General features: G+C 59.4%; 2 protein-coding genes across 5 annotated transcripts; one reads left to right on the top strand and one right to left on the bottom strand.

Moving 5' to 3' along the window:
* Window positions 1-2209: 2209 nt before the first annotated feature.
* Window positions 2210-11830, top strand: RELA (RELA proto-oncogene, NF-kB subunit). Of its 3 annotated transcripts, none has more exons than XM_036861450.1 (11): window positions 2210-2303; window positions 3270-3296; window positions 3399-3550; window positions 3690-3838; window positions 4728-4819; window positions 5178-5309; window positions 6174-6278; window positions 6497-6709; window positions 9359-9439; window positions 9526-9600; window positions 10393-11829. In XM_036861450.1, exons 3-11 carry the CDS (start codon window positions 3458-3460, stop codon window positions 11013-11015), a joined length of 1563 nt encoding a protein of 520 aa, XP_036717345.1. In that variant the 5' UTR covers window positions 2210-2303; window positions 3270-3296; window positions 3399-3457; the 3' UTR covers window positions 11016-11829. The 3 variants fall into 3 exon arrangements, with proteins under 3 accessions (XP_036717345.1, XP_036717343.1, XP_036717344.1); XM_036861448.1 differs by lacking the exon at window positions 2210-2303 and adding an exon at window positions 2352-2686 and having other exon boundaries at window positions 10393-11830; XM_036861449.1 differs by lacking the exons at window positions 2210-2303; window positions 3270-3296 and adding an exon at window positions 2352-2686.
* A 3107-nt stretch (window positions 11831-14937) lies between these two features.
* SIPA1 (signal-induced proliferation-associated 1) lies at window positions 14938-26702 on the bottom strand. 2 transcript variants are annotated; one of them, XM_036861864.1, is made up of 16 exons: window positions 26646-26702; window positions 23543-24311; window positions 22768-22895; window positions 22505-22681; window positions 20210-20384; window positions 19381-19484; window positions 18984-19141; window positions 18289-18898; window positions 17704-17978; window positions 16549-16767; window positions 16319-16430; window positions 16115-16223; window positions 15922-16023; window positions 15780-15834; window positions 15491-15569; window positions 14978-15389 (listed from the first exon to the last, which is right to left on the bottom strand). In XM_036861864.1, the coding sequence occupies exons 2-16, from the start codon at window positions 24213-24215 to the stop codon at window positions 15243-15245; spliced, it is 3123 nt and encodes a 1040-aa protein (XP_036717759.1). In that variant the 5' UTR covers window positions 24216-24311; window positions 26646-26702; the 3' UTR covers window positions 14978-15242. The 2 variants fall into 2 exon arrangements, with proteins under 2 accessions (XP_036717760.1, XP_036717759.1); XM_036861865.1 differs by lacking the exons at window positions 23543-24311; window positions 26646-26702 and having other exon boundaries at window positions 14938-15389; window positions 19381-19718; window positions 22768-23531.
* Window positions 26703-27156: the final 454 nt, after the last annotated feature.

The following is a 27156-nucleotide window of genomic DNA, read 5'->3' as shown; positions in this document are numbered from 1 at the left end:
TTTTTTAAATTGGGTTGTTTGGTTTTTTTGGTTGTTGAGTTTTAGGAATTATTTATATATTCTGGCCAAAGATGGAACAATTTGAAGTTCAATAAAAATTGTAATAGATTAAAGCACATCAAATATGTTTAAATCCATGCATTCATTAAGATATTTTTTAAATGCTTACTAATCAATTTTAGAGGATGTTAAAGAACCAAGGCATTATTCTGAAAACTGATAAAGAGAAATTCTATACTCTAAAAAAATCATTTTTAGGTATATACCCAAGAAAATTCTGGATACATGTGTAACAGGAGACATTCACAGGAATGTTCTTAACAACACTGTTTATAATAGCAACAAACTGGAAACCCAAATGGCCATCCTCAGAATGAATAAATAAAAATCTGTGGTACATTTACAGAATAGTATACAGCAGTAAAAAACTGAACTATGAAACAGACAAATATTAGTAAGGTGTTGAATGAAATATGCAAATAACAAAGGACAACAAATAACATAATACTCTCTTCATGGAAGTTCAAAACTAAGCAAAACCAAACATGATATTGTGTAGGCATGTATACGTGAGTACAATTATTTTCTTAAAAAATTTTTTTCTTTAGAAAAATCAAAGGAATAACAAATACAGAATTCTGGATGATGGCACCCTAGACACGGGGATAAGGAGCGGATGAACAGGTGAGGAGCACGTGGGTAGATGTTAAGTCCTGTTGGTGTTCTATCCAGCCTCTTGAGTTTTGCAGTGGGTACACTGGAATTCAACATATTAATTTAAAAGTTAAAAGTTATACATGTATAAATTTTTAAAAGAGGATCATGCCAGCATCAATGATCACTGTGTGTCATTAATCAAAGGTTATAGGGCTTCCCTGGTGGCACAGTGATTAAGAATCCACACGCCAATGCAGGGGACAAGGGTTCGAGCCCTCGTCCGGGAAGATCCCACATGCCCTGGAGCAACTAAGCCCGTGTGCCACAACTACTGAGCCTGCGCTCTGGAGCCCAAGAGCCACAACTACTGAGCCCAAGTGCTGCAACTACTGAAGCCTCGCACCTAGAGCCTGTGCTCTGCAACAAGAGAAGCCACTGCAATGAGAAGCCTGAGCACCGCAACAAAGAGTAGTCCCTGCTCGCCGCAACTAGAGAAAGCCCGCGCAGCAACGGAAGACCCACCGCAGCCATAAATGAATGAATGAATGAATGAATGAATGAATGAATGAATGAATAAATAAATAAATAAATAAAATAATTAATCCATTCTGTCGTCCTGACGTCTGCCTCCTCATAAAAAGCAAGGTGACTTTTCTAATCCGGGCAGCCACATGAGAAACTGAAATGAGTGGGAGGGGTGGTAACTGTTTTCACTTTTCTCTTCCTGTTTTTTTAGAGCCTGGGAAAGAAAGTCAGAATTTCCAATCTTTTCCAATTCCCACATGATTCCCTAATTTAGAACGAACTTAGAGAAAATAAAAAGGCTTCCTCCATCTGGGGAAGACTCTGCCGCCTGCCATGGAGCAGCCTCATTCTGGGATGAGGAAGCTGCCTTGGGGTTGGGGGGGCCGCGGTGCTCCAGGCCCACCCTCACCCGCTCGAACGTGCCTTGGGCTTGGCCTTGGGGGAGGCTGAGCTCTGCCCGGACCGCTGCACCCCTGGCGAGGAGTTACAGGACGTTTAATTAGTGGAAATGCTTTGGGAGACGGCTGGACCCCAGGAGGAAGCCGTGGGGAGACAGGCGGGGGATGTGACCCTGCGGGTTCAAGCGGCCCCTGGGGGTCCCGGACCTTCTAAAACAGAGGCGGCAGGTTGCAGAGACGAGGCTCCAGAGATTTACCTCTGGGCGCCCCCTGCCCTCCCATTGCCCCCGAGGGCCGGCAGTGTGGATGATCTTAAACAGATGAGCCTGGGCCCGGCTCGCCTGTGGGAGCGGACGCGGCGCGGAGCCTCGGACCACCCTAGTGCGCAGCAGGCTCCGCGAAGCCCACGATCCAAGCACTGCCAGGTGGAGAGGTTCGGGCACTTCCCTTTCCCCTCGTTGCAGCCAGATTGGGGAGGACGGGAAATTAAAAAGTGCTTCTGCGGCAACAAGCAGCGAGAACGACCAGCCCTTTTATCGACTAGGAAACCGTGAGGAGTTCAGCCACCTGGCCTTTGAGGGCAAAGCAGGCCCGAGCCCTTCCCTGCGCAGGGCGGGCGGTCGAAGCCCAGCAGCCCTGGCTTTGCTCCAGACCCGGCTCAGGGTGACATCACCAAACTCCTCGGATCGGAGGAAGGGGGCCCCGAAATCCCCTAAAAACATTGTGAGTAATCGCCGGCCCCGCCCTCCAGGCGGGGCCCAAACTCGGGAACGAGCCGAGCCGCCCCGCCAGCCCCGGGAGCGGCCCCCAGGCGAGCAGCCTCTCGGTGCCCCGCGCAGCGCGCACTGGCTCCGGGTCCCCAACAGCGCTGGCACGCACGGCCTCCCGGTCCTCCGCGCGGCGCTCACTCGCCCCTAACCCCCGCGAGGAGCGGCGGCGGCGGCGACGGCGGCGACCCAGCGCGCAGGCGCGGTCGGATTCCCGGCAGTGACGCGGCGGCGGGTGCGCGCAGCGCATTTCCGCCTCTGGCGAATGGCTCTGCTGTAGCGCGCGCCGCGGGCCCAGCTGCGACCCCGGCCCCGCCCCCGGGACCCCGGCCATGGACGGTGAGGGCGACCTCTGACCCCGCGGGGTGGCGACGCTGTGGCCGCCGGGACCGCGGCCGGAGCCCCTGCGTCGCCCTCCGACCCTTCCTACGCCGATGGGCGCTGCGCGGGGAGCGGCCGGCCGGATGGTGGCGCGGGGCGGGGCGGGCGTTCGAGGGTCTGACTCAGTTTCCCCTCTGGGTGTGGGGTGTGGGGGGGGGGCGTTGACTCAGTTTCCCCCCGGGGTCCGGGGGGGCAGTTCCGACTTAGTTTCCTCGTTAGGGGGGACTGTATCTGACTCAGTTTCCTCTCGGGATGGGGGTGAGGGTGCCCTCCCTTGATTTAACTTATGAAAATAGAAAAGACCCTGACTCAGTTTCCCCTGGTGGAGGGAGGCCCCCATCCCCGGCTTCCCTCAGGAAGCAGGTGCTTCTGGCTCCTTTACCCCTGCCCCTTAGTTTCCCTGCAGGTTCCAGGTGGCAGGCCCCGACTCCGTGTCCCTGGGAAGGGGCCTGCCTCCATCTCCTCGCTGTGGGGAAGCAGGCCTTCCCTGGTGAGGGCAGGGTGTGGGCTTGTGCTGACCCTCGTCTCCCTCTCCTTTCAGACCTCTTCCCCCTCATCTTCCCCACGGGTAAGTGGGCCATCCTTTCTCAGTGGGTTGGGACGAGCTCCCCAGGGTCAGGGGCAATGGGGTCAGCCATCTGATGGGGGCTGGCCCGCGTGTCCCCCACAGAGCCGGCCCAGGCCTCCGGCCCCTACGTGGAGATCATCGAGCAGCCCAAGCAGCGGGGCATGCGCTTTCGCTACAAGTGCGAGGGCCGCTCAGCAGGCAGTATCCCAGGCGAGAGGAGCACAGATACCACCAAGACCCACCCCACCATCAAGGTCAGCACAGCGCCCGGGTTGGGGACGCAGAGTCAGTATGGGAGGGAGTTGCGTTCAGGCCCACACAGTCTGTGTCTGGGAGGTGGGAGGTGGGTCTGGAATTTCTGAGCCTCTAGGGTTCTCTCTGTACTTTGGACAGATCAATGGCTACACGGGGCCAGGGACAGTCCGCATCTCCCTGGTGACCAAGGACCCCCCTCACCGGCCTCACCCCCATGAGCTTGTGGGGAAAGACTGCCGGGATGGCTTCTATGAGGCTGAGCTCTGCCCGGACCGCTGCATCCACAGGTGAGCTCGTCATGGGTGGCAGGGGTGGTGGTGAGATGGAGGGCGGAGAGGCGGGGCAGCTGTGTAGCTAACTGTTACAGTGTTACTCCTTTCTGGAGGGAGGGCAGAATTCCTCACTCCTTGCTCTGTCCCCAGCTCTGCAAGCAGATTCCTTTGTCTTGAAATTGTCTGTGTCTCCTCTCTCAAGCGGAGAGGAGCTCCTTATGAGCTCCATGGAAAAGGAATGGGTCCCTACTCACCTCTGAACCCCTAACCCCTGTGGCTGGAAGGGCGAGTCCCTCAGTGTCACATCTCTCGTAGTGGGAAAGAAAACCACTGAACCACCGGTCTCCCCTGAAGCTTACATACTAGTTGACAGAGGCAGGCCATAAATAAATATACAAATAACTAAACAAGATACTGTTAGGGAGTCATCATTTCAGTGATGAAAATAAAGCAGTAATAGTTTGGAAGAAGAGTCCGAGGTGGGGGAGGCGAAGGAGCTGGTCTCATTCCTTTGGATTGGGAGGTCAGAAGGGCCTCTCGCAGGTAAGACCTAACTGTGGGAAAGCAGAGAAGCACCGAAGGAACACGCCCAGCAGAATGAACAGGTGCAAAAGCCTTTGAAGTGGGAATGAGCTTCATGTGTTTGGAGAAGGGAAAGAAGCCCCTGTGGCAGAGGGTAGGGAGCCGGCAGGGACTGCAGCTGGGGCCAGGTGCCAGGGCACAGGGCCTTGTCAGCCAGAGTAGGGAGTGGCTTTCACGGTGGCATGGTTGGGGACCATTCAAGGGGCTTAAGCACGAAGTGCTCACCTGGCGAGTGGGTGGGGGAGAACGGGCAGAGTGGGCAAGGCAGGAGGGCCCATGCTCTTCTGGAGACAGTGGGACTGATGCCCGGGGGGGGCCTCAGCTTCCAGAACCTGGGGATCCAGTGTGTAAAGAAGCGGGACCTGGAGCAGGCCATCAGTCAGCGCATCCAGACCAACAACAACCCCTTCCAAGGTGAGGGCGGCGGCGGCAAAGGCCTGGGCCTGCCTGGAGCACCTCCAGCCTCTGTCGCCCCCTGAGGCCACCTTCCCCTCATCTGTCCCTCGCTGGCCAAGACCCACAGTACAGATGGAATCTTGCTGTTTACCATTGGGAAAAGAGACCCGGAGAGGGGACATAGGGAACGTGGCGTCCAGGGTCACAGATGGAGACAGTGATGGGTCTAGAACCTTCTCTTCCTCCTCTTCTAGGGCTCCTACCATTTCACATGCCCTCAAACAGCCCTCCCAACCCAGAGCTCACCCCTGCACACACACACACGTCCTGCTCCCTCCCCCGCCCAGGAGCGCCTGACCATCTGTTTTTCTGGCAGTTCCCATAGAAGAGCAGCGTGGGGACTACGACCTGAATGCCGTCCGGCTCTGCTTCCAGGTGACAGTGCGGGACCCGGCAGGCAGGCCCCTACGCCTGTCGCCTGTCCTCTCTCATCCCATCTTTGACAACCGTGAGTGGCCAGGGAGCTGCAGGCAGGGAGGAGGGGTGGACCTGTGGGGAGGAAGTGGGGGCGGGCACGGGGGCCTCTGCAGAAGTTGCTCAGGCTTCGTCCGGTCATGCAGCGTATTCGTCGTCCCCTCTGTGCCCAGCCCTGTGCTGGCCGGGGAGACGAGGCAAAGAAGACCCAGAGCTGCCCTTGCGGTACAGCTTCCAGGCTGGCAGGGAGTCAGATGGGAGACAGGCGTTTCCAATACGTGATGAGAGGGTGGTATGCCCAGAACTGTACTGATGACTCCAGGAAATGAACTCCCAGAAATGAGATAATGTTAGAGAGTAATAATTCAATGATGAAAGCTCACAGGAAGTTCACAGATGATTGGGCTGACATTGATCAACTGCAGTCTTTAATTAAGTAGCCAGCAGGATGAGTGAAAATAAAAGGCCTTTGGAGCCCCGAGGCCCGGAAACCAGGATGAACCGGGGGGGTCAGGAGGGAAGGGTTCATTGCCAAGGCGGGTATGAATGGGCCTTGAAGACTACTTGGGTCAGGTGGAGAAAGAGGAGTTGTGATCACGTTGGTTCCCATTGGACTGTAAGCTCCGTGAGGGCAGAGATGTTTAGGTTTTGTGCGTGGTTATATTCTTCAGGCCTAGAACAGAGCTGGGGACAGAGTAGGTGCTAGTAGATAAATAGTTGCTGATTGGTTGGGGTGAGGAGCCAATGGGAATGGTCGAACCTTGGCTGCAGAGGTACAGTCAGCAAGCTCTATAGACAGCCTTGACTCTGGGCTGGGCAGGAGCCTTGCATTTCCTGCAGGTCAGCCCAGGAGACCTCTGGTGGTTCAGGGCTTCCTTCCTTATTCCCACACCCTCAGGCGCCCCCAACACTGCCGAGCTCAAGATCTGCCGAGTGAATCGGAACTCTGGGAGCTGCCTTGGGGGGGATGAGATCTTCCTGCTGTGTGACAAGGTGCAGAAAGGTACATACCCGGGAGGAGGGCTGTACTCTTTGGATCAGGAGGTGAAGGGCAGGGCTGAGCAGACGTGGTGGTTGTCAGGGAACTGGTGTAGACACTCCCCCAACACCCTGGGGACAGTAGGGCGATGTATGTCCAGAGATAAGTAGCAGCAATTGTAGGGGGCGGCGGGCTGGGTGAGCTGAGCACAGTGACCCACGAAGCCGCCCCATCTCTGGCAGAGGATATCGAGGTGTATTTCACGGGACCAGGCTGGGAGGCCCGAGGCTCTTTTTCACAAGCTGATGTGCACCGGCAAGTGGCCATTGTGTTCCGGACGCCCCCCTACGCGGACCCCGGCCTGCAGGCCCCCGTGCGCGTCTCCATGCAGCTGCGGCGGCCTTCCGATCGGGAGCTCAGCGAGCCCATGGAATTCCAGTACTTGCCAGACACAGGTACCCAGCTGGGGAGGGTAGCAGCAGGGCTGTTGGGCCCCAGCCAGTGGGAGTGAGGCCAGGCCTGGATGTGGCAGCTGTAGGTGAGGGTCAGAAGCTGGAGTCGGGCGGGGATTTACACAGTAATCAGATTATCTTTCTTGCCTCATTTAATAGTAACGATACCCAAGACTTACTGAGCTCTTATTACAGGCATGGCCCTATTCCAGGCATATCAGCGAATTACCTGATTTTATTCTCTAATGAACCTTTTGAGGTGGGAGTGAGCATCTAACCTGCCTGAGGTCACATACTCAGTGAGTCGGCAGACCCAGACCTCATTTGAACCCAGGCCATCTGGCTCCAGGGTCCTGTTGCCACACCGGCTCTCTCTTAAGACTACCACACAGCCATGGTTTGGTCAAGGCTTTCGGGCATCTGATCAAATAGGAACAGCCAGAGTGATCCTTTATTCAAAGTCCGTCATCCAGCCTGAGAGTGTTTCCTGCCCTGGGAACTGTCGAATAGAGTGTAGAAAGCAACCCCCAAAACGGCCATCAGTTCATTCCACAAATAATCAGTGAGTGTCCACTTGGTGCCAGGGCCTGTGCCAGGTCATCTGAATACAAAGATGAATAAGACATGTTCCCTGCTCTTTGGAAGCTCAGTCACATGAGGAAGACACACATGCAAAACAGAGCCTTAAGTCACAGAGTAACGTGCGAAATGGAGGTGTGTGCAAAATACCGTGGGAGCTGGAGCCGGCTGCGTGGAGGAGTTGGCATTTAAGTTGGAGAAAGACCCAGAAGTGCATTTTCTAGGCAGGTGGAGCAGCACCTGGAAGGGCACGGGTGTTGGAGAGCGCATGGCGCAGCACGTTTGGGGACAGCTTTGCGGTGGGAGCTGATGTCGGTGGTGAGCAGGCCCCGGCAGGAGGGCTGGTTTGCTTTGTTTGCTTTGTTTTGTTTTGTTTTTGGCTGCGCCACGTGGCATGTGGGATCTTAGTTCCCCGACCAGGGATCGAACCCTCGCCCCCTGCAGTGGAGGTGCAGAGTCTTAACCACTGGATCGCCAGGGAAGCCCCAGAAGGGCCTTGAAGGTTGGACTCTAGGCATTCATCCATGGTCGCATCCTAAGGCAGTGAGAAGCCACCAAAGGTTTCTGAGCAGAGAAGTGACATGAGCATATCTGGAACTCGCTTTGGCAGCAGCGTGCAGAGGATCTGAGATGGGGAGACTCGGGGTGGGGAGGCCATTTTGGAAGATGTTTTGGTCATCCTGGGAGAGAAGGTACCGTATGAACCTTGCAGAGGGAATGCAAAGCGAGACGATCTCACCTACTGCCGGCCTCCTCGGGGACCCTCAGCCCCACGGGCCCTTTGTGTACAACACACACCAAGCCCAGTCCCCCTCAGGACCTGTGTTCTAGCTGTTGCCTCTGCTTGGAATGCTTGGCCCCCAGATCTTCACGTGATGGGCTCACACCAGTGCTTCCCCGGACACCTCTAAACTAGATTCCTTGATCTTCTGGTGGTGGTACATCACCCTGTGCCTCTCCCTCAGAGCTCCTATCACTTGTATGTGGTTGTGTCTTCGCCCCTCTGTCATTAGGATGTCAACTTTTGGGAGCCGGAACCTTGTCCGCTTCCTCAGGGCCATGTCCCAGTGGCTCAGATGGAGCCTGGCACGCAGTAGGTGCTCGGTAAATGTGTGTCCAGGGGGTGAATGGTAGGGAGTGAGAAAGAGCAAGATGCTGAGGATGTGTCCAAGGTTTGGGGACAGGGCAGAGAGGTAGGGAGGGAACACAGAAGGAGAAAGAGCCAGAACCAGGTGTTTGAGGTGAGATGGTGAGGTTGGCTTTGGACTGTTGCCGTCGAGTCCTTTGGGGATATCCAAGTGCAGCAGTAGTTAGAAAGTTCTGAAAGCTCCAGACTGAACTCTGAAACCATCAGAGAGAAGATTAAGAGTCTGTTGAAGTCTGAAGCTGGTCTGTCGTGCCTGGGCTGCCCCAGAGAGCAGAGGGCACAGTGCCAGGCCTGATCAAGGCTGGAGGGGAACAGGGATGTCAGCTGTGCCCCTGACCTGGGAGTACCCGTGTGGCCTTCAGAGGGCAGATTCAGCTAACAGAGGTCTTCTCACAAAGCCATGGCATTCTTATAATTGTTTTGTTTTGGCGGTGTTGGGTCTTCGTTGCTGTGTGCGGGCTTTCTCTAGTTGCAGCGAGCAGGGGCTACTCTTCATTGCGGTGCGCGGGCTTCTCACCGCGGTGGCTTCTCTTGTTGCGGAGCACGGGCTCTAGGCACGCCGGCTTCAGTAGTTGTGGCACACGGGTTCAGTAGTTGTGGCTCACGGGCTCTAGAACGCAGGCTCAGTAGTTGTGGCACACGGGCTTAGTTGCTCCGCGGCACGTGGGATCTTCCCAGACCAGGGATCAAACCCGTGTTCCCTGCATTGGCAGGCAGATTCTTAACCACTGCGCCGCCAGGGAAGTCCCCATTCTTATAATTGTTGAGTGTCACAGAGTCACACAGCTCTTCTCATTGGCTGAGAAGGTTTGGAGAAAGGGCCTTAGAGAAGTTTGTCCCGTCACCTACCTCCCAAGGGTCCTTTGAGAGCTTTGGGGGGTCCAGCTGGGGAGAGTAAGACCCGCTTTTCTCCATTACTTTCCCAGATGATCGTCACCGGATTGAGGAGAAACGCAAAAGGACATATGAGACCTTTAAGAGCATCATGAAAAAGAGTCCTTTCAATGGTAAGAGGGGCAGTGGGAGAATCAGAGAGGAGGCGGGGGAAGGGGGACCTTGGGCGCCAAGAACTGACCCAGCCTTTGCCTCACAGGACCCACCGACCACCGGCCTCCGACCCGGCGCATCGCTGTGCCTTCCCGCAGCTCAGCTTCCGTCCCCAAGCCGGGTAAGGATTTCCTTAAGGTTGCCCCACCAGAACTATAGGCTCAGATCTGTTCAGCGCGTGGTTTAGACCCATTCTGGGAGGGAGACGAGCAGTCAGTCTCAGCAGCAGACGTCTAAAGCCTGCTGTCTGTTGGGCTCCTGTTTCTCAGGGCCTGAGGCCTAGTTGCCTGTGTCACAGCCATCAGGGAAGCGGTGAAGATGCAGATTCCTGGGCCCCTAACAGACCTGTGGAATCAGAGGCTCTGGAGGTGTGGCCCAGGAGCCAGCAACCTCTTGGGGATGAGAACCCCTATGCCAGTTAAACCCCACTTTGGAGACCTTGAGATACAGAAGTTTCAAAAGTGCACAGTCTCTGCCCTCAGCTCCCCACTGAAGTGGGGCGACAAAAAATCACCTCTGAAGTAGCAGAGCAGCAAACTGAATGTGCTGCTGTGTGGCTCAAAGAAGAGTGACGACCCCCTGCTTACTGGGTGTTGCTTGGGCCCAGGCCCGCTTAGGGCTTGGTCTTTCAGCTGTAAGATAAGGTTTCACCAGCTCTGAAAGCGTCCCTTCCTCTGAAAGGCTGTGAGAGTTTTGTGGGCTAGGGTAGACAGGGAAGGCTCCAAGGAGTTGAGGCTAGAACTGGACCTTACAGGCGAGGTCAGATCGGATTAAGAGGAGGGTGCTAGGGTGCTGGCCGTGACGCCACAGAGAAGGACTGATCCTAAGCAGTCTTGACAGCAGCTGGGGTCCAGAGGATGGGGTGGGCCTCTGAGGCTTTCTCTGACCTCTGCCTCTCTGTTTCTCTTTCCAGCTCCCCAGCCCTATCCCTTTACACCATCTCTCAGCACCATCAACTTTGAGGAGTTCTCCCCCATGGTCTTTCCTTCTGGGCAGATCCCAAGCCAGACCTCGGCCTTGGCACCGGCCCCTGCCCCAGCCCTGGCCCAGGCCCCAGCCCCTGCCCCAGCCATGGCATCAGCCCTGGCCCAGGCCCCAGCCCCTGGCCCAGTCCTAGCCCCAGGCCTTGCTCAGGCTGTGACCCAACCTGCCCCCAAGACCAACCCAGCTGGGGAAGGGACACTGACAGAGGCCCTGCTGCAGCTGCAGTTTGATGCTGATGAAGACCTGGGGGCCCTGCTCGGCAATAACACAGATCCAGCCGTGTTCACAGACCTGGCATCCGTCGACAACTCTGAGTTTCAGCAGCTGCTGAACCAGGGTGTACCCATGGCCCCCCATACAGCTGAGCCCATGCTGATGGAGTACCCTGAGGCTATAACTCGTCTGGTGACAGGGTCCCAGAGGCCCCCTGACCCAGCTCCCACTCCCCTGGGAGCCTCTGGCCTCACCAACGGCCTCCTCTCAGGGGATGAAGACTTCTCCTCCATTGCGGACATGGACTTCTCAGCCCTTCTGAGTCAGATCAGCTCCTAAAGGGCAGGGACCTGCCCTGCCCAGAGCACTGGGTTGCAAGGGATGGAAGCCCTCCCAAAGCAAGCACTTACGGATTCTGGGGTGGGGTGGGGGGGGGGGCTGTTGTCCAGCTGCCCCCTACTTTTTTGGGTGATGTCTTCCTGGGGAGGGGGGGTGCATTTTATTCTTCTATTGGCAGTATCTATCTCTCTCTCTCTTTTTGGAGGTGCTTAAGCAGAAGCATTAACTTCTCTGGAAAGGGGAGAGCTGGGAAAACTCAAACTCTTCCTTCCCTTATCCTGATACTCAGCTCCAGTCTCTATAGGGAATTCTGGGGTCCCTCAACCCCACCCTCCAGCTTCTAGTACCCTCCTAGAGAGAGGGACAGGCGGGAGCTATGGCCTTTGAGGCCACAAAGCCTTATTACCAAGTGTCTTCCTCAAATCGTGGGTTCATTTACACCTTGAGCCAAAATAATGCCCCTGTTACCAGCCACTGTGTGGTGCTGGCATTCTTTGTGCCTAACCACCAGCATTTGAGGGGCTGGCCCTCCTACCCTGCAGAGGGCTCTGCCAGCTCTTTCCTTGCTGGGTTGTGGTTGAAGGGAACTGGTGGGATAGCACTGGCCCTCTCCAGGATCCAGGGAGGTTCTCTCTGAGACTGCTCTGTTCCCCCTTTTCTCAAGTGCCTTAGTAGTAGGGCGAGTTGTTTGGAGGGTCATGGGGAGAGCAGGCTGGCTGCTCTCCAGTCAAAAGGCTCAGTTTTTAGTGAAGAATCAAAGCATTTAGACTATTGCTTTTTCTACTCTGAACTAATAAATTCGTTGCCAAGCTGGCCAGAGATTTGCCTTCTTTCAGCAAACACTCAGCACACTCTTTGCTGGTCATTTCAGGCTGGACGTTGGTGACAGAGAGCTGGATGAATACATTGCTATCCGAGAGCTTGCAGTCTGAGGTTGCCTGTGGAAACGCCTAGATACCAGCCGGTGGATGAAAGCAGGCAGCTAAGGGGGTGGGAGTTGGGGGAGGTCCCAGCCTAGTGAGAACCCGGTAGGGCCCAGTAGCTGTGGGGATGGAGCATTTTCAGGAAGGGTTTCACAGAGGCCACACTAGCTTCAGGTCTTACATCAACAGAGGAGGGTGGATTTCGCAGAGGGACTAGCCAGCGTTTGTAGGTGAGCGGGGTAAGAGAGACGTTGAAAGGGTCGATGGGGCCAGTCTGTGAAAGATCAAGAACGCGGGGCTAAGAGGTTCGGAGTTCATCCCTTAAATGGATGAGGGAGTGTTTGCATCTGTTGGGGAAGGGGAGGTGCCAGGTAAAGGTCTATGCTTTGATACCCTGCCCTGGGAGCACCGAGGAAATCTTAAATCCGAAGCCGCCGTTCCACCACCGCGCACACGCCCAGGAGTCCTGAACAAAAACAAATCGACTTCCAGCGGGACTAGAACTGGACGTACTTCCGGCTTGGCCCGACGCACGCGCAGTAAAGCAGAGTCGCCAGAGGCCGTGGCCCGCTAGAGCCTGCCTTCGCTAGTGCGCATGCGCACGGATAGCAGTCTACAACAGGGGCGCCCGGTAATGCGCTTCAGGAAAACCCATCCTGAGGCCGGTGGCGGCGCAGGGTTTTGCGGGAGGGTGAAGGCAGGAGCAACCGGGCTTCAGTGGGACGTGCTGCAAATCTAGCGAGTCCCCTGGGAACACAGTAGGCCCCAGGGTGCAGACTCCGATGGACGGTGTCTACGAGGGAAGATGCCAGCTGGCGGCGGAATGTTGGCGAACCGGAAAGCATCGAGCGAATCGTGCTTCGCTCCAGGCTCTTGGTCGGGGGGCAGGGTCTGAAGCAGGTGGGCCACTCTGGGACCAGGCCAAGCTGTACTTACGCGCGAGGGGCGGAACCCGAGCGTGGTGGCCAGGTCAGGACCCCGGCGAAGCTGCCGGGGGTGCTTGGGGAGGTGGGGCTTGATGGAGCAGCGGCGCTGTAAATGGGGCGAGGGCGAGCGCCAGGAGGGACCTGGCGGGGTGAGAGGGCTAACCACAGGAAACTGATGGCAGAGCTGCCCGCAGTGTGGCCAACCTGAGGCCCAGAGGGGAATGAGTGAGCCCAGGTCCTCCAGCCCAGGCTGTGCCTCGCTCTTCTTGGCTTTCCCAGTGTCCTGAAGTGACATCCCGTGACCCCCAGAAGCCCTGTCACGGTCCTTCCCACACTCCCTGAGTGACCTCATCATGCTCATGGCTCACCAGTCCCAAATCCTTGTCTCCAGCCCAGACTTCTCTCTCCAGTGCGCCAGCCCACTGGACATCGCACACTGACATCCCTCAGGCCTCTCAAACTCTCCGTGTTCCAAAGAACCCCAGCCAGCCCCAGCCTGCCCTTCCCCCTCCCCGTCTCAGCCATGGCCTTACCATCCTCCAGGGGCTCCAGCCAGAAACCTGGCCACCACCATGGATTCTGCATCTTCTCCCCTAGCAACTCGAGTCCACCTCGTCACTGGGTCCTGGCAAATGTGCCCAGTTCTCCCCATCTCCACTGCTGTCACCTAGTTTCAGCCACCGCCTGTTCCACTGGGGCTGCTACTACAGCCTCCTCCCTGGCCTTGCCTTCCCTGTAGCCAAAGGGCTCTGACACCCAAATCACATCACCCTCCCTTTGAACATCTATCACACCAGAGCCTTGCACCCTGCCCTGTGAGGGCTCCTCACTACAGTCCACCAGGTGGAAGCTGGGACACAGTGTTGGGAACTGCTAGCCCAGGAGCTCTAGTGCACCCATTCACGGCCCTTTCTGATTCAGCTCCAGCCTCCTTGACCCTGGGTCCCTACATAGGCTGACTCCAGTCCAACAGGCCTCCCAGGCTGGTCCTACCCAGGATACCTTTGCCTTCTCTACCTGGTGAACAGGACACTGAGCCTTTATTTTTACATTTTGGCCACACCTTGCGGCACGTGGGATCTTAGTTCCCCGACCAGGGATCGAATGTCCCGACACTGAGCCTTTAAAACTCAGCCCCGGGACTTCACTGGTGGTCCAGTGGTTAAAACTCCACGCTCCCAATGCAGCGGGCCCAGGTTCGATCCCTGGTCAGGGAACTAGATCCTGCATGCCGCAACTAAAGATGCCACACACCACAGTGAAGATCCCGCGTGCCGCAACTAAGACCCAGCGCAGACAAATAAATAAAAAACAAAAAACAAAAGAACCCTCAGCCCTCACATTACCTCCTCCATGAAGCTTGAGCCCCTGAAGCTCTGTTTCTCAGAGCCAAGCTCATCCTGCCAAAGTCTCAGTTTATGGACCCCAGGGCCTGAGTCTCAGCAGGGCTGAACTAGGCATGTGATGCTGGGCAAGTCAGTGTCCTGTCTGGGCCTCAGATCCAGAAAACAGTTTAGACACGATTCAAGTTTGGACCTGCTGATGCCACTCACGGGAAAGGGCCCAGCCTGCTGAGGAACAAGGGGTCATGGGCTGGTGAGGAGAGAAGTGGGTCAAGGGCTGATTTCCTCTGGGACATGGAAACATCTCCCAGGCAACTAAGGCAGAGAAGCTACCACCTCTGGAATTGGGGCCTGCCGGATCTGGCCAGGTGACTGAGGGAGTGCCAGGCTTAGGGGCTCAGCGTCTACAGAGAGGAGATCGGGGCCTGTACTGGGGACAGGGCCTTTAAAGAGGGCATGGGCACGCGCCCCTTGGCCCCTAAGTGCCTTTCCTCTCCTGCCCAGCGGGGCTCTGCCTCTGATCTCAGCCCCGCAGGTCTGGTTCTAGGGCAGGGGCCTGGCTCCAACAATTAAGCAGAATAGGTACAGGGTGTGGCCACCTGCTTCCCCACAGACCAAATCAATGTTTGTGACACAGAAGCCAAGGGTGGCCTAGCCTCAGAGAACCCTTCAGTTTGTGCCAGCCCAACCCGGAGCCACTGTCCCAGGAGCTTGGCCGGGGCCTGAGGGGGCAAAGCCCCTTCCCCCATCATGTCATGAACACCTGTGTGGACACAAATAATGGTGGCTTCTTTATTCCCTGAAGTCCCCTTTTCTGCACAGAATATTTACAAACGGGGATGGGGTAGAGGGGCAACTTCGCCACCAAAATGCCACCAAATAATGGGCCGGGGAGCGGGGGCAGTGCTAAGATGCGCCTCGCGCAGGGAGAGTCCCTGAGGAGGGCCCGGGGCCCGGTGTGGCCCAGGTGCCCCGAGCGAGAGACTGGGCAGTTCCAGCAGGTCCGCAGCCGGGCTGAGGCTGGACCCGACGGCTTCAGGCCAGGTCGCTGGTGGGGGAGCCCAGCTGCTTGGAGGCCAGGAGCAGGCGGGTGGCCGCGCTCTCCGACTCGGCCTGCAGCCGCCGGTTGTTGTGCCGCAGGCTCCGCACCTCCTCCTCCAGGGCCGCCCTGTCTGCCTTCTCCTGGGGGGAGGTGGGGCGAGGCAGGAGTCAGCGTGGCCGGCCCCTGGCCCCTCTCCTGGGGCAGCCCTGTGACTCCCCACGACCCGCAGCCACCATGTCACCTTCTGCAGGTCATCCTGAAGCTTCCTGAGCATGGACTCCAGGTGAGAGACCTTCTCAGACAGGCTCCCGGGTTCTGGCCTGAGGACATGGGATTCAGGACTCAGTGGGACCAGGGCAGGGGGCGGCACCATGGGCTGGGTTCCCAGACCCACCCGCCTGAGAGGGGCCCAACCCCTGTCTTCTGACTTGGGTGTTGTGACAGCAGAGCCCTGGGACAGAGCTTCATTCCAATGGGTGGGCATGAACACTGGGCACGGGGTGAAGGGGTAGATCGGGTGGGAGGCTTACTCAGCGTCAGATTTTGGAGTTCCCTTGGCATCTCTGCTCTCTGGGATGGGCGGCCCTGTGGGGACAGAGGGACCGTCTGGGCAGGGAGGTAATGGGAGAAAGCCCCACCCTGGCTCCGCCCGCAGCACGCTGGTGGCCTCACCCTCGCGGGAGAGCGACTCCAGGATGGTGTTGCAGGTGGAGGCGATCTCTGAGATGGACTGCCACTCGTCTTCCAGGGTCTCGCTGCCCGCCTCTGACATGACTGTGGGCACCGGAGCCGGGCTCAGCTAGGGAAGCGCAGGCCAGGCCTCCTCCCGCCCCGCTCCTAGGCCCCCATCTTGCTCCAGACTCACTTTTGCTGATGGAGTTCCTCAGAGACAAGGTTCGTGGCAAGAAGGAGGCCCTCAGCTCTGGGGCTGGGTCACTCCTGTCCTCACAGCCACTGGGGCTGCCTGGCCCGTCCTGGGGGTCAGAAGTGGGTATAGATGCAGTGACGCCCACCATCACCACGGTGCCCACCCCTGCTCGTTGCGCTCCAGAGCATTGCTTCTGCTCACCTGGGTGGGGGGTGTCTCCCTGCCAGCACTGGGTGCTGTCGGCTTGGCCGTAGTGGCAAGGAGGAGGTCCGGGGTGGTGTTGGGCAGGACTGGGGCCTCGTCGGACAGCGAGCTGGGGAGAGCGGGGACGGCTCAGCACTGGAAGCTGTCCCCACCCGTGGACCCTGCTTGCAGAGGCCTTCCCGTCCAGCCTCATGGGCTAGAGGAGAGGGAAGGCCGAGAGGGCGCACCTGCAGGGTGATGGAGGGTTCTGGCTGTGCAGGAACTCAGTCCTCTCCTCGGCCAGGTCCCCGGGCCCTGGAGGACCACCGCCATCGTTCAGGCACACTTGCAGCAGCTGCTTCGTGGTGGGCAGTAGGGCCACTGCTGGGGCCTCATCCTGCACCGGCTCGGGAGCCCCCCGCCGGCTGGGCTCCTGCAGAGACAGCATGTACAGCTCCGAAAAGCTCCTGGGGGAGGAAGGAGTAGGTGGTCAGGCAGGAACACCAGCATCACCAGCCCCACTCCCAGCTGTGCCCGAGGCTCGCTTCCAGGAGGAGGAGAGCTCTTCAAACTCTCTGACAACACTGAAAAATGTTTGCCTGGCTACTGGCCATTTGTCCAGACCTCGGTTCAAATCGCAGTGCTGCCCTTGTGAATCCTAAGCAAATCACGCTGAATGTCAGTTTCTCCATCTGTGAAATGGGGATAATAGTACTGATCTCCTAGCTTGCTGTGAGGATTTAAATTACACGTGAAAACCACTTAGCATAGAGATCCAAAAAGTACTGCCTGGGGGCAAATCCAGCCTCTGCCTTTTTCTTTTCTCTTTTAGCAGATGTGCCTGTTTTTGTACTACTGAAAGCTAAGATTGGCTTTTACAGTCTTAAACAGTTGAAAGAAATAAAAAGAATATTTTATGACATGTGAAAGTCACATAAAATTCACATTTCAGGGTCCATAAATAGTTTTCATGGCACGAGGCCACACTCATCATTTAAATGTCATCTCTGGATGCTTTTGTGCTACCGTGACGGAGTCGAGTGGCTGCAGCAGAGACCAGATAGCCCAGAAAACCTGAAATATTTACTATCTGGCTCTTTACAGAAAAAGTCTGCATATCCCTGGTTTAATGCAGTAAGTAACCAATAGTGTGTAGAGGGTGTCTGTGAGAAATATAGCGGGGGCTGCTCTTGGATCTTTTGGGCGGTGAAGACGCGAGCTTAATAGGCTTCATTCTACCCATAAGGATAGTGCAGTTCAGAGAGATTAAGAGACGCGGGATTCTCTCAAGAAGTAAAGGCCTCCACGCGAGATTCCTGTCACTAATGGCCACACGGGAGGCACGGGCTAGGCGGTGGCCAGCTGCCCGGTCCTCCCACCTCCCTGCGTCCCGATGTCCTGACCTGCGGGGTCGGCCGCTCTCGTCGGGGGTCAGGACGGTGACGCAGACTTTGGGCGCCGAGCGCAGCAGCTGGGCAGCGGCCTCGGGGCCGAGACTGGGCAGCGTCTGGCCGCACACGCGCAGCAGGCGCGCCCCGGGCCGCAGCCCCGTCGTCTCCGCAAACGTGAAGCGCTCCACGTGCGTGACGAAGCCCTCGGAGTCCACCTCGAAGCCCAGGCGGCCTTGGCCGTCGCGGGGCAGCGCCAGCTCGCGGGTCTCGCAGCCGCGGCTCACCAGCTGGGGCGGGGCGGGGCGGGGCGTGAGCGGGGCTGCCGGAGGAAGGGCCGCCCCAGCGCCAGCCCCGGGGACCGTCGCAGGTCACATGGGCACTCCCACACCCCCGAGGAGGGTATTAGCCACCCACCCCGCAAAAGAGGGCCTGGGGACCCCCAGTTCCAGCCCTGCCAGGCTCCCGGTGTGCCCCACGACCCCGACTTCCCCTTCCGCAGAAGAGGCGGCGGGAACGAGGGGTTCCAAAGCAGGCTCCTTCCCCGCCGCGCGCGCGCGCGCAGGGACCTTGCACCCCAACCTTACTCCCGCGCCTCACCTGCAGGCGCGTCACGACCTCGCCAACGGCTTGGCCGGGGGGCCCGTCGAACCGCAGCATGATCGCCTCCCCGCGGCCGTGGTACAGGTCGAGCTGCTGCTCGGAGAAGGTCCAGGCCAGCACATCGCGACAGGCGCAGTTGAAGACTACGCGGCCGTCGCGCGGCGCCACCAGCACCAGCGCCTCGGCCGAGATGCCCAGCAGACATGGCACCTCTGCGCCGTCAGGGCCGCCCGCCTCGGCTCCGGTCGCGCCCCGCGCCCCGGGCGCCGCGCGCACGCCCCACACCAGCGCCCCTGCCGCCTGCAGCTCAGCGCCCGGGCTCCGGGGGGACGCCCGCCGCCTCCCGCCCAAGGAAGGCAGGCCGAAGCGGGAAGCCGAGTCCAGCGACGTGGTGGTCACCTCGTTGGTGGCCAGGTCCTGCAGATACTGCTGGCGCGTGCGCGTGGCCATGGCGTGGAACTGGCGTGCGTGGCCTGCCGCCTGCTCGCCATTGAGCGCCTTGGCCAACAGGAGGGCCCGGAAGTCGGCGTTGGCCGCAAAGGGACCTCCGCCAGGGGGCAGAGCTGGCCCAAAGGCCGGGGTGTCCTGGGTGCGGCTCACAGCCACCCTACGGGGAAGGAGGCGGTAGTCAGGGGCAAAGGGAGGGCCCAGAAAGACCTACCCTTGGCAGAACTGGAACCCCGGGCGCCCACCTGTAGGAGGTGTGCGGAGTGCAGGGTGCGTGGGCCCGCACGACTAGGAATACGTGCTGGAAGTGCGAGCGTATGGTGGTGGGGCAGAAGGGCTTGCTGCCGGGTTCCTGGAACACGATGGTCACAATGTTGTTGCCAATGTGGCGCTTCCGCAGGAGCTGGGGGTTAGAAGGTGGGGGATGTGAGTGAGACCTAAGAGCCTGGGCACCAGTGGCTCCCCCCCACCTGCCCCTGGTGAAGGCCTGGGGTGTTTGTCTTTGGGGAGGGACACTAGCCTGGAGAGTAGTTAGGGGTCAGCAGAGTTCAGACCAAGGTTCAAACACTGCCACCCACACAGCACCCCTCCATGGTCCCCAGAAGCCCATAGCCAGCCCCCATCCCCAAGGCCCCCTCACACCTGCTGCTGGTTATTGGGGGTGTAAGGCAGCATCGTGGACACGTGGAACATGATCTCATGGTCCTGGTACGTGGTGTAGAGGGAGTGCGTGCCTGTGGAATCCGCTGTGGCCAGGAAGTTGGGGACACCGAGGGAGAGCAAGGGAAATCTGGACGGCTTGAACCTGCCATCCTGCTTGCAGTCTGGAGCCTCTGTACCCCCAGCCAGCAGGTGGACAACCCCTTTCCACCACCAGCCAAGGTCCAGGCCATGAGCTCCAAGGGCCTCAGCCTTGGCTGCTTCCCTTCCCCTCCCCCCACAGGATCCAGCCTCCAGCCTGGGATTGGGATGGGGGGATGCTGAGATAGAATGAAGACAGAAATGAGAAATGGCCTGCTAACAGGGAGTCGGGGGCGGATGTCCCAGGAGAAGACAGATGTTGGCCCAGGAACCAGCATGTGTGGAGCAGCTGAGAGAGTGGAAGGCAGGCAGGAGGTGCTGGATAAAAACACCTTCCAGGGGCCCTGGGACCTTTCCAAGCAGGGAGGCAGGGTCTGGGCTGGTGGAATATGTGTGTTTGATGGAGAGAGTGGTGCCCACAAACCCCCTTGGCCCAGCTCAGCCAGTAGGGCACCGGGGCCTTGGGGGAGAGTCCCAGCCCCTCCTCCCAGCCGTGGCTTGGCCTTTGCAGCCCTGGACCCACGTCCTCAGCCTACCCAAAGAACTCTCCACCCCCGGCCCCAGACCCAGGACAAGATGGGCCAGAAAAGTGAGCAGGCAGCTGGTTTTCACCAAGGCAGCCTGCCCCTCAGCCTGGGTCTGCCCCCACCCCGGGCCCCCTGGGCCTCACTTTTGGTGTCCAGCTGGGCCCGGTAGCTCTCAAAGCCTTTGAGCCGCACCACGTCACCCAGCAGGGTGAGGAACTGCATGAAGGAGGGTCCTGCGTCCTGGTTGTTATACATCTCCTCCTCCGAGCCCTGGCCCGCCCGGCAGTACAGGATGCCCACCTTGCGCTGGAAGCTCAGCTGCGGGGGAGGGCACAGGCAGAAGGCACAGGCCTCAGTCACCCAGCAGCGCCCCTGGGCCTTGGGGAATGGACCGGGACACTGGCCTGGGGGCGGAACTGCCTCCATGTGTGGCCTGAGCTCTGCCCTCTCTAAGCCACTTCTGTGTCCTCGCTTATCAAGTGGGTTCTGTCTCTCCTGCTCCCAGTGCTCAGGAGGGCAGAGGAGATCAAGGTGACAAGGAACCGGGAGGGGGCTGGTTGCCATATGACCACAGAGGACATGATTCGCGGAAAGGACCCTGCACAGAGTGCGCTCGATCCCAATTAATGTCATCCTCCTTATCTCAAGGCCAGCCTGTCCTCCCCTCCTTCAAATGCCAGGCACCCTGAGCCCAGCCTCTGGAGGCCTGGAGCCCTGCACCACCTCTGCTTACTCTCTGCTCCCGGCTCCTGTGGCTCCTTTGCATCTGGGGTTAACTGAGCACAGCTCAGGGCGCCCTGCCACCATGCAAACAAGCCCAGGGCCCCTCCAGCTCTGGCCTCCCGTCTTCACGCTAAGCACGTCTACACCCACAGTCCCCACTTTCATTTCATCCCTCCTCACGCTACAGCCCCACTTCCACCCCAGCTCCTAAACCCCAAGGCCCTCTTACGGCCACGGGCACGGCCTCATCCTGGCACCCTCTCACCTTAGTTGGCACTTGGGACAACTGGAACTTCACTCCGCCTGAGACCCCAGGGACCTCACCCTCTCATGTCTGGGCCTATTCTCCACCCACGCTCTTCACCTTCAGTGGCCACAGCAGCCATCTCCATGGAATGATATCCCCAACTCTGCCTCCAGCCCAGACCCCTCTCCCGAGCTCCAGCTGCCCAGATGTCCTTCCAGCCCCTGGCACCTCACCTCCTCACTGTGACTCCCCCCTCCCACTCATCCTCCAGGGTCCCTGCCTCCAAAAACTACCACTCCCAGCGGCCGAGAAGCAGGGCAGCCTCACAACACCCCCACCGTTCCAGTCGGCCATGAAGGCCATCCACTCTGTCCCTGGACTGTCACCTCCTCTTCACCTCTGCCATCGTCACCACCACGTCTGGCTGGGATGACTGCGACAGCCTTCAGCCTGGCCTCCAGTCTAGCCCCCACACTGCAGCCAGAGGGCTACTCAACCTCTCAGATCTTCCACGGCTCCACAGTGCCCTCAGGACCAAAGGCCAGCCTTTCCCACCCCTTCCCCCCAAGCCCTACTCCAGTCACGCTGAACTGCCCACAGGACCCTGACGTGACAGTTTTTAGTCTCTAAGCTTCACCCAAGTTGTTCCTTCTGTCCAGAAAATGCCTGCTCTTCCTGGTTTGGGCTCTTGCATTTCCTCCGTGATGCTGAACCAAGGAAGGGCTGTCAGCCCTACCTTGGTGCCCCACAGAGCCCTCAACATTGCCCTGTCACTGTTACCCTGCTCCATCATTATCCATGATTCTCTGCGGTCTCTCTCCCGCACCTGTCTGTGAGCTACTCAAGGACAGCATCTGGTCTAGACAGGTCTCCAGCATCCAGTCTGGGGCCTGGTACCAAGGCTTGAGGAAATGTTTGTTGAATGACTAACAGACTGAATGACAGAGGAAGAGAATCAGGGCCAATAGGCAGCTTCCAGCACAGGGTAGGGAAGGACCTTCAGCGGGCTTGAGTGGTCCCACAGTGGAATGGGCAGCCCCAGGAAGGAGTGAGCACCCCAGACTGGCAGGAGACCAAGCAGGGCGTTGCCGGGCAAACTGACAGGGAAGGAGAGGAACTTGCAGGAAGAGGGGGTGGCAGTCAGATCAGCGCTCCTCAGCTGAAATGCACATAGGAATTACCTTGGGATCTTCTTAAAGTGCGGGCTCTGAGATTCAGTAGGTCTGGGGTAGAGCCCGAGAATCTGCATTTCTAACAAGCTCCCAGATGATACGGACGTTGCTGGTCTACAGACCTTACTTTGAGAGGCAAGGCTCCAGATGACCTCTGATGCCCTCCTTTTGAAAAGGCAGCTCTCCTGGGGTCCCCGTCCAGCCCAGGATCAGGGTCAAGGCTAGGTGGCTAGGAGCCGGGCAGGCTGGGTTCAGACCAGGTCTAGCTGTAGGGCAGGGGTGTCCCACCCACTTACCACTTGCTCATCCAGCGTAAGCAGCGTGCGGGGCACCTTCGGTGAAGCTGAGCCCAGGCGCAGGCAGGTCGGGCTCAGCCGCGATGCCACGTGCTCTAGAAGCTTCCTCGGGGACAGGCCTCTTGGGGGCCCTGGCGGCAGCGCGTCCTCCGAGATGGTGCCGCGGAGGGTCCGGAGCTAAGGAGGGGATATAGGGGCGCTCAGGATACATGCAGGCCATTCAGAAGGCAATCCACGGTCTGATTCCCATGACCCCGGCCCACCTGCGTGGTCCGCACGATGATGCGGTAGCTGTGCAGAGTGCCCCCTCCGCTGCTCTCCTTCTCCTCCCGCCGCAGGCTCACTGCCACCGGGCCCAGCACCTCGTCCAGTCCGAAGAAGTTCTGGTGTTCTGGGGGGAGCAGGCGGTGGATGACCAGCTCCGCCCCCTGAGCAGTCCCACCCTCGCTCGACCACATCCATCACTAAGTCCCCACTCCAGGTCCCACCACAACACTAGTTCAGATCCTAGATTAAGTCCAGTCCCCTCGTCAGCCCTGCTCACGTTCTACCAAGCCAGATCCTGACTCCTGTCGGCACCTATACACTTGGCCCTAGGCCTCACCCCTGCTGCAGCCTCACCGATGATATATCTTGCCCCAGACCCAGGCGGGCCACGTCTGCCTGCTCCAAAGCCTAGATCCTGCATGGCCTCGCCCACCGTGCCCATATTCTTCCCCAGGATGTCTGGGGCCCTCCCTTGTGGGCACTGATGAGAACAGGGTTCCCGGGTGCAGGGGTTCAGTTTTCACCTCACAGAAATGTCCATAGGAAATCCCTCCCCAGCTGGGAGGAGCGTGAGGGTGAACCAGATGGGGGCAGCGGAGCATGCCTGGCTGGGTGGAGGCTGGGCTTGGTCTTAGGGAGGTGGTTAAAGCTGGGCAGCCTCGGCCCAGAGACAGAGCCTGAGCCTTCACGTGGCCAGGGACTTGACAGGGAAAGGGCAGCTCACCACAGGTGACAGGGGCCTTGGCCCCTCCCCAGCGGCCCTCCCCTCACCTTTGCCGTAGAAGTACTTGCGGTAGTAGCCAGCGCCCAGGTCTGCATGCTCCAGACTGTAGGCCGAGGTTCGGTTCTGTGGCTCCTCCAGGACGGACACGGCCGCGTTGGGCAGCGAGGGGGGCACAGGTGGAGACACTAGTCCACCCAGCCCCAGCTCGCCCTCACCCCCGAGCTCACTCACGAAGCCAGGCGCCTCAAGCAGCAGGTCGGAGCCGGCAGTCTGGTCCTGAGCCGAGGCGGGGGTCCCAGAGCCCGCCTCTGCGTGGCCCCCCGTCCCCCAGGGCCTCGGAGCCCAGTCAAAGAGCAGGCTCTGCACGTCATAGTGGGCGAACCAGCGGGGCTCGGGCACGGGCGGGAACTCGGGCTCCGGCTCCTCGACCGGCAGCCCCAGCAGCGCCAGCGGGTCGGAGAAGAAGCGGGTGGGGGGCGCGGCGGGGCGGCCGGTCTCCTCGTGGCTGTGGGCGCGGGCGCGAGGGCTGGCCGGTGTCGGGGGCCGGGCCTCGCCCGCATCGCTGCCGCTGCGCAGGAGCGGGCCGCGGGCTGGCCTGGGCTCGAAGGTGTGTGGCGTCAGCGGGGGCCGCGCCGGCTGGCGCAGCTTGCGGGCGAAGAGGTCATCGGTGGGTGCAGGGGCCGGGCCCCGCCGAGGACTCCCCACGCCGCCGGCCCACATGGGCGTGCCTCGGACCTGGGGACTTGGCTCTCCGGGTGCCGGGCCGCATTGGCAGGCACGGGTGGTTGGTGCCCAGCCGGCAGGCCGGTTCCTGCCCTGAGGGAGGAGGGGTCTGCTCAGAGGAGCCTGGGGAGAAAACAGGAACCCGGGCCCCCAGCCTGGTCCACCACGCGGGTTGACTTCCGGCCCCCTCCGCGACCATCAAAGCCGCTTCCGCTTTCCTGGCCACTTCCTCGTCTGCCTGGGGCTGAGGTTTCCAGCCCCCTCCTCCAGCTTAGTGCTGGGCAGGGCTGTCGGGGCCTTGGCCCTGAGGGTCTTGGAGCCTGGGCGGCCCTGGGCCTGCCAGGGCTCCCCAGTCACCACTCACACACCTTGGCTTTGGTCTGGGCCCAGAATGAGGGTCCCCACCAAGACCTGGCCCAACCGGACAGATGATCTGTCTCCGCTCGGACGGGAAACCCATGGGGCCACTGGTGTCTGGGTCCTGTCCACTTGACAAAAGGAGGACGTCCTGTCCCCAGAGACCTTCCTCCCTGCTCCTCCCACTTCCTCCAGGATCCCAGAGGAGCTGAGCACCCAGAGGCTGGGTCTCAATGCCCTGGCCCTCACGGCCTCAATACCTCAAGGACACAGGGGTTCCCAGGGAGCGCTGGCAGGGCAGCAGGAACAGCAAGAGGACTTCCTTCAGCACAGGAAGTGGCCCCAACTCTGGGCCCAGCCCCCTGCCCGGCCCCACATCCTGAGGAAGGTGCTGGGGTCACATTAGCTCAGTCATGGGACCTAAGTCAACCTAACCTGAAGGACAGGCCTGGGCTCACCCTCTTGCAGGCCTCTGTAGCCATACCTGGGGGTACGGGAGGAAGTCATGCTGACCAGGCCCCTTTGCTGGAACTGGGACCCATGGGGACTTCTGCCTACCTGGCCTCACTGATGCTGAGAGTCTGAACCCCATATGACAAACAAACTGAGGTCCAGATAAGGGGGTGCTCTGACTGAAGCAATTCCGTATCAGCTAGGATTTGAACCTGGGTCTGCCAATCTCCAGGGCCTAAACAGTGCTGTACCTCCCCACTCCTAACCCTGTGTGAGTAGGTGTGGGGCAGGTGGGGGGTTGGGCTAAGGCTTGAGGTCTCACAGGATATAAGAGTGAGACACCCAAGGCCCCAGGGACCTGCTTAAGTGCGGAAAACGTGTCGAGACGAGGGGCAGATGCAAAGGGTGGTATGAGAACGTGAGGGGGAGTCACCCTCAGGTGAACCCAGGATGGAGTGGGTGGCTGGGACAGGGATGTGGGTGACCCACTAGAGGTGCAGGCACCTGCTGGTGAGTCTTTGTGCATCATCCAGTGACACTGTGTAGGGCTGGGCTAGGAAGGGATGGAGGCAGAGGCTCTGCACCCCTCAGCTAAAGCTCCAGGACCAAGTAAGGCTCCGAGTGCCTCCTCCCTTGGTTTCTCCTAGGACAAGTTTGTGACACTGACCCTGAGTCTCTGTTCTCTCACCTCTAAAATGGGGTTAACCATCCCTGTCCCCTCTCAACACTGCTGGAAAACCGAAAGGAAGGTGAAGCGAGTGAAGCTGGCCTTGTGTTAAGTGTGTGGTGTCAGATGCAGGCCCTGGCTCCATGTGCCAGGCTCCAGGGCCTCGGCTGTGGTGTGTGTGAAGTGTGTGTGATGGGGGTGACAGGGGACATGAGGGAGGGGGTCTGTGCAGACCCCTGCTTCGTGTGGGTTGAGCTCTGTGTATCTGTGCGTGCACAGCCCATGGGCTGCCTCTTGCTCTGGCCCAGTGCCGGGCTCTGGCCTGCCTTGGGGGATGTTCTTGGGCTCTGCCCCCCACCCGGCAGCTTCACACAGGGTCCATTGAGGCCGGGACATTCCTCACGGCCTGTGTCACTGGGGAGGAGGGGGCCGGCCCGCTCCCACAGATCCGGAAGGCCTGGCTGCCCCAGGAGGAGGCGCTGGACGCTTCCCAGCACATCTGGAGGTCATGACCCCGTTTCTGCTGCCAGGGGGCGCGACAGATGTTTCCTCCCAGGCCAGGCCCGGGACTAGGGGGCGGTGTGCAAAGGCTGGGTTGGAGGCCGCCCAGGGAGAAGGGGAGCCCCAGAATAGGGGGAGCACACAGCCGACAGGCAGAAGGGCAGTCGCCAGTGCCGCTGAGAGGAGTCGGGAGCCACCGCATCCGCTCACCCGCACACCGGGCGGGCCAGGCCGTCCCGCAAAGGAGGTAGGGGGCAGCACCGGCCAGAGGCAGGGGACTGGACGTGCTGACTTGAGACTGGAGCCCAACGGGAGGTTGGGAGCGTGCAGACGGCGAACGCGGCGAGGACCCCCTCCCACCCACACACCACCCGGGCCCACGCCAGGCCACTTTCTTCCCTGTTCCGCCCGACCGCGGTGCCTCCGCTCCCCCCCTCTCCCGCCGGTACCTCTGCCGCCTCCTCCCGCGCTGGGGTCCAGCTGCCTGCTCTCCCGCTACAGCTCCGGGCGCCGGCTCCGCCTGGGGGCGGGGCTATGCCGGGGGCGGGACTGCAGCGGAGGGGGCGGGGCCGGCCCGGGAGTCTTCTGCGGCGGGAAGCGCAGCGGGCGGGGACTGGAAGCCTGGCGGTGGTCAGGGCAGCGGGCAGTCTGAGCGGCTGCCCCACGACAGGCCCGGCCCGGCCCAGCCCAGCAAACTGTCGGGCCTCCAGCCCTTGGCTGAGAAACCGGAACAAATGTACCTGCCTTCCAAACCAACTGGGAGGGCTAGACCGGGACAACTAGTGTTCCGCTCCAGCGGGGCACAGAGCAAGTGCTCAGGAAGTGCCGCTGTTTACGAGCAGTAAGCACTGGGCCCTGCCCTACACACGCTCTCATGTATTCTTACAACACCTTAGACAGGTATTATCTCTTATTTATAACTGGAGAAACTGAGGTTCAGAGAAAGGCTTTGGCCAAGGT

This window comes from Balaenoptera musculus, chromosome 8, assembly GCF_009873245.2.
Source record: "Balaenoptera musculus isolate JJ_BM4_2016_0621 chromosome 8, mBalMus1.pri.v3, whole genome shotgun sequence".
In the NCBI taxonomy this organism is placed as follows: domain Eukaryota; kingdom Metazoa; phylum Chordata; class Mammalia; order Artiodactyla; family Balaenopteridae; genus Balaenoptera; species Balaenoptera musculus.
Note: the sequence above shows the minus strand (reverse complement) of the source record. Positions and strands in the feature narration are given on the sequence as shown.

What these genes read in the sequence shown, in the direction of transcription:
- RELA (XM_036861448.1), top strand. An exon ending in CCCCCTCATCTTCCCCACGG is followed by an intron (nt 3,297 to 3,398) that starts GTAAGTGGGCCA and finishes TGTCCCCCACAG; the next exon opens with AGCCGGCCCAGGCCTCCGGC. An exon ending in AGCTTCCGTCCCCAAGCCGG is followed by an intron (nt 9,601 to 10,392) that starts GTAAGGATTTCC and finishes TTCTCTTTCCAG; the next exon opens with CTCCCCAGCCCTATCCCTTT.
- SIPA1 (XM_036861864.1), bottom strand. Translation starts at nt 24,215, where the DNA reads ATGTGGGCCGGCGGCGTGGGGAGTCCTCGGCGGGGCCCGGCCCCTGCA. An exon ending in GAGAGCGGCCGACCCCGCAG is followed by an intron (nt 16,768 to 17,703) that starts GTCAGGACATCG and finishes TTCCTCCCCCAG; the next exon opens with GAGCTTTTCGGAGCTGTACA. An exon ending in TTCAGGATGACCTGCAGAAG is followed by an intron (nt 15,390 to 15,490) that starts GTGACATGGTGG and finishes ACCTCCCCCCAG; the next exon opens with GAGAAGGCAGACAGGGCGGC.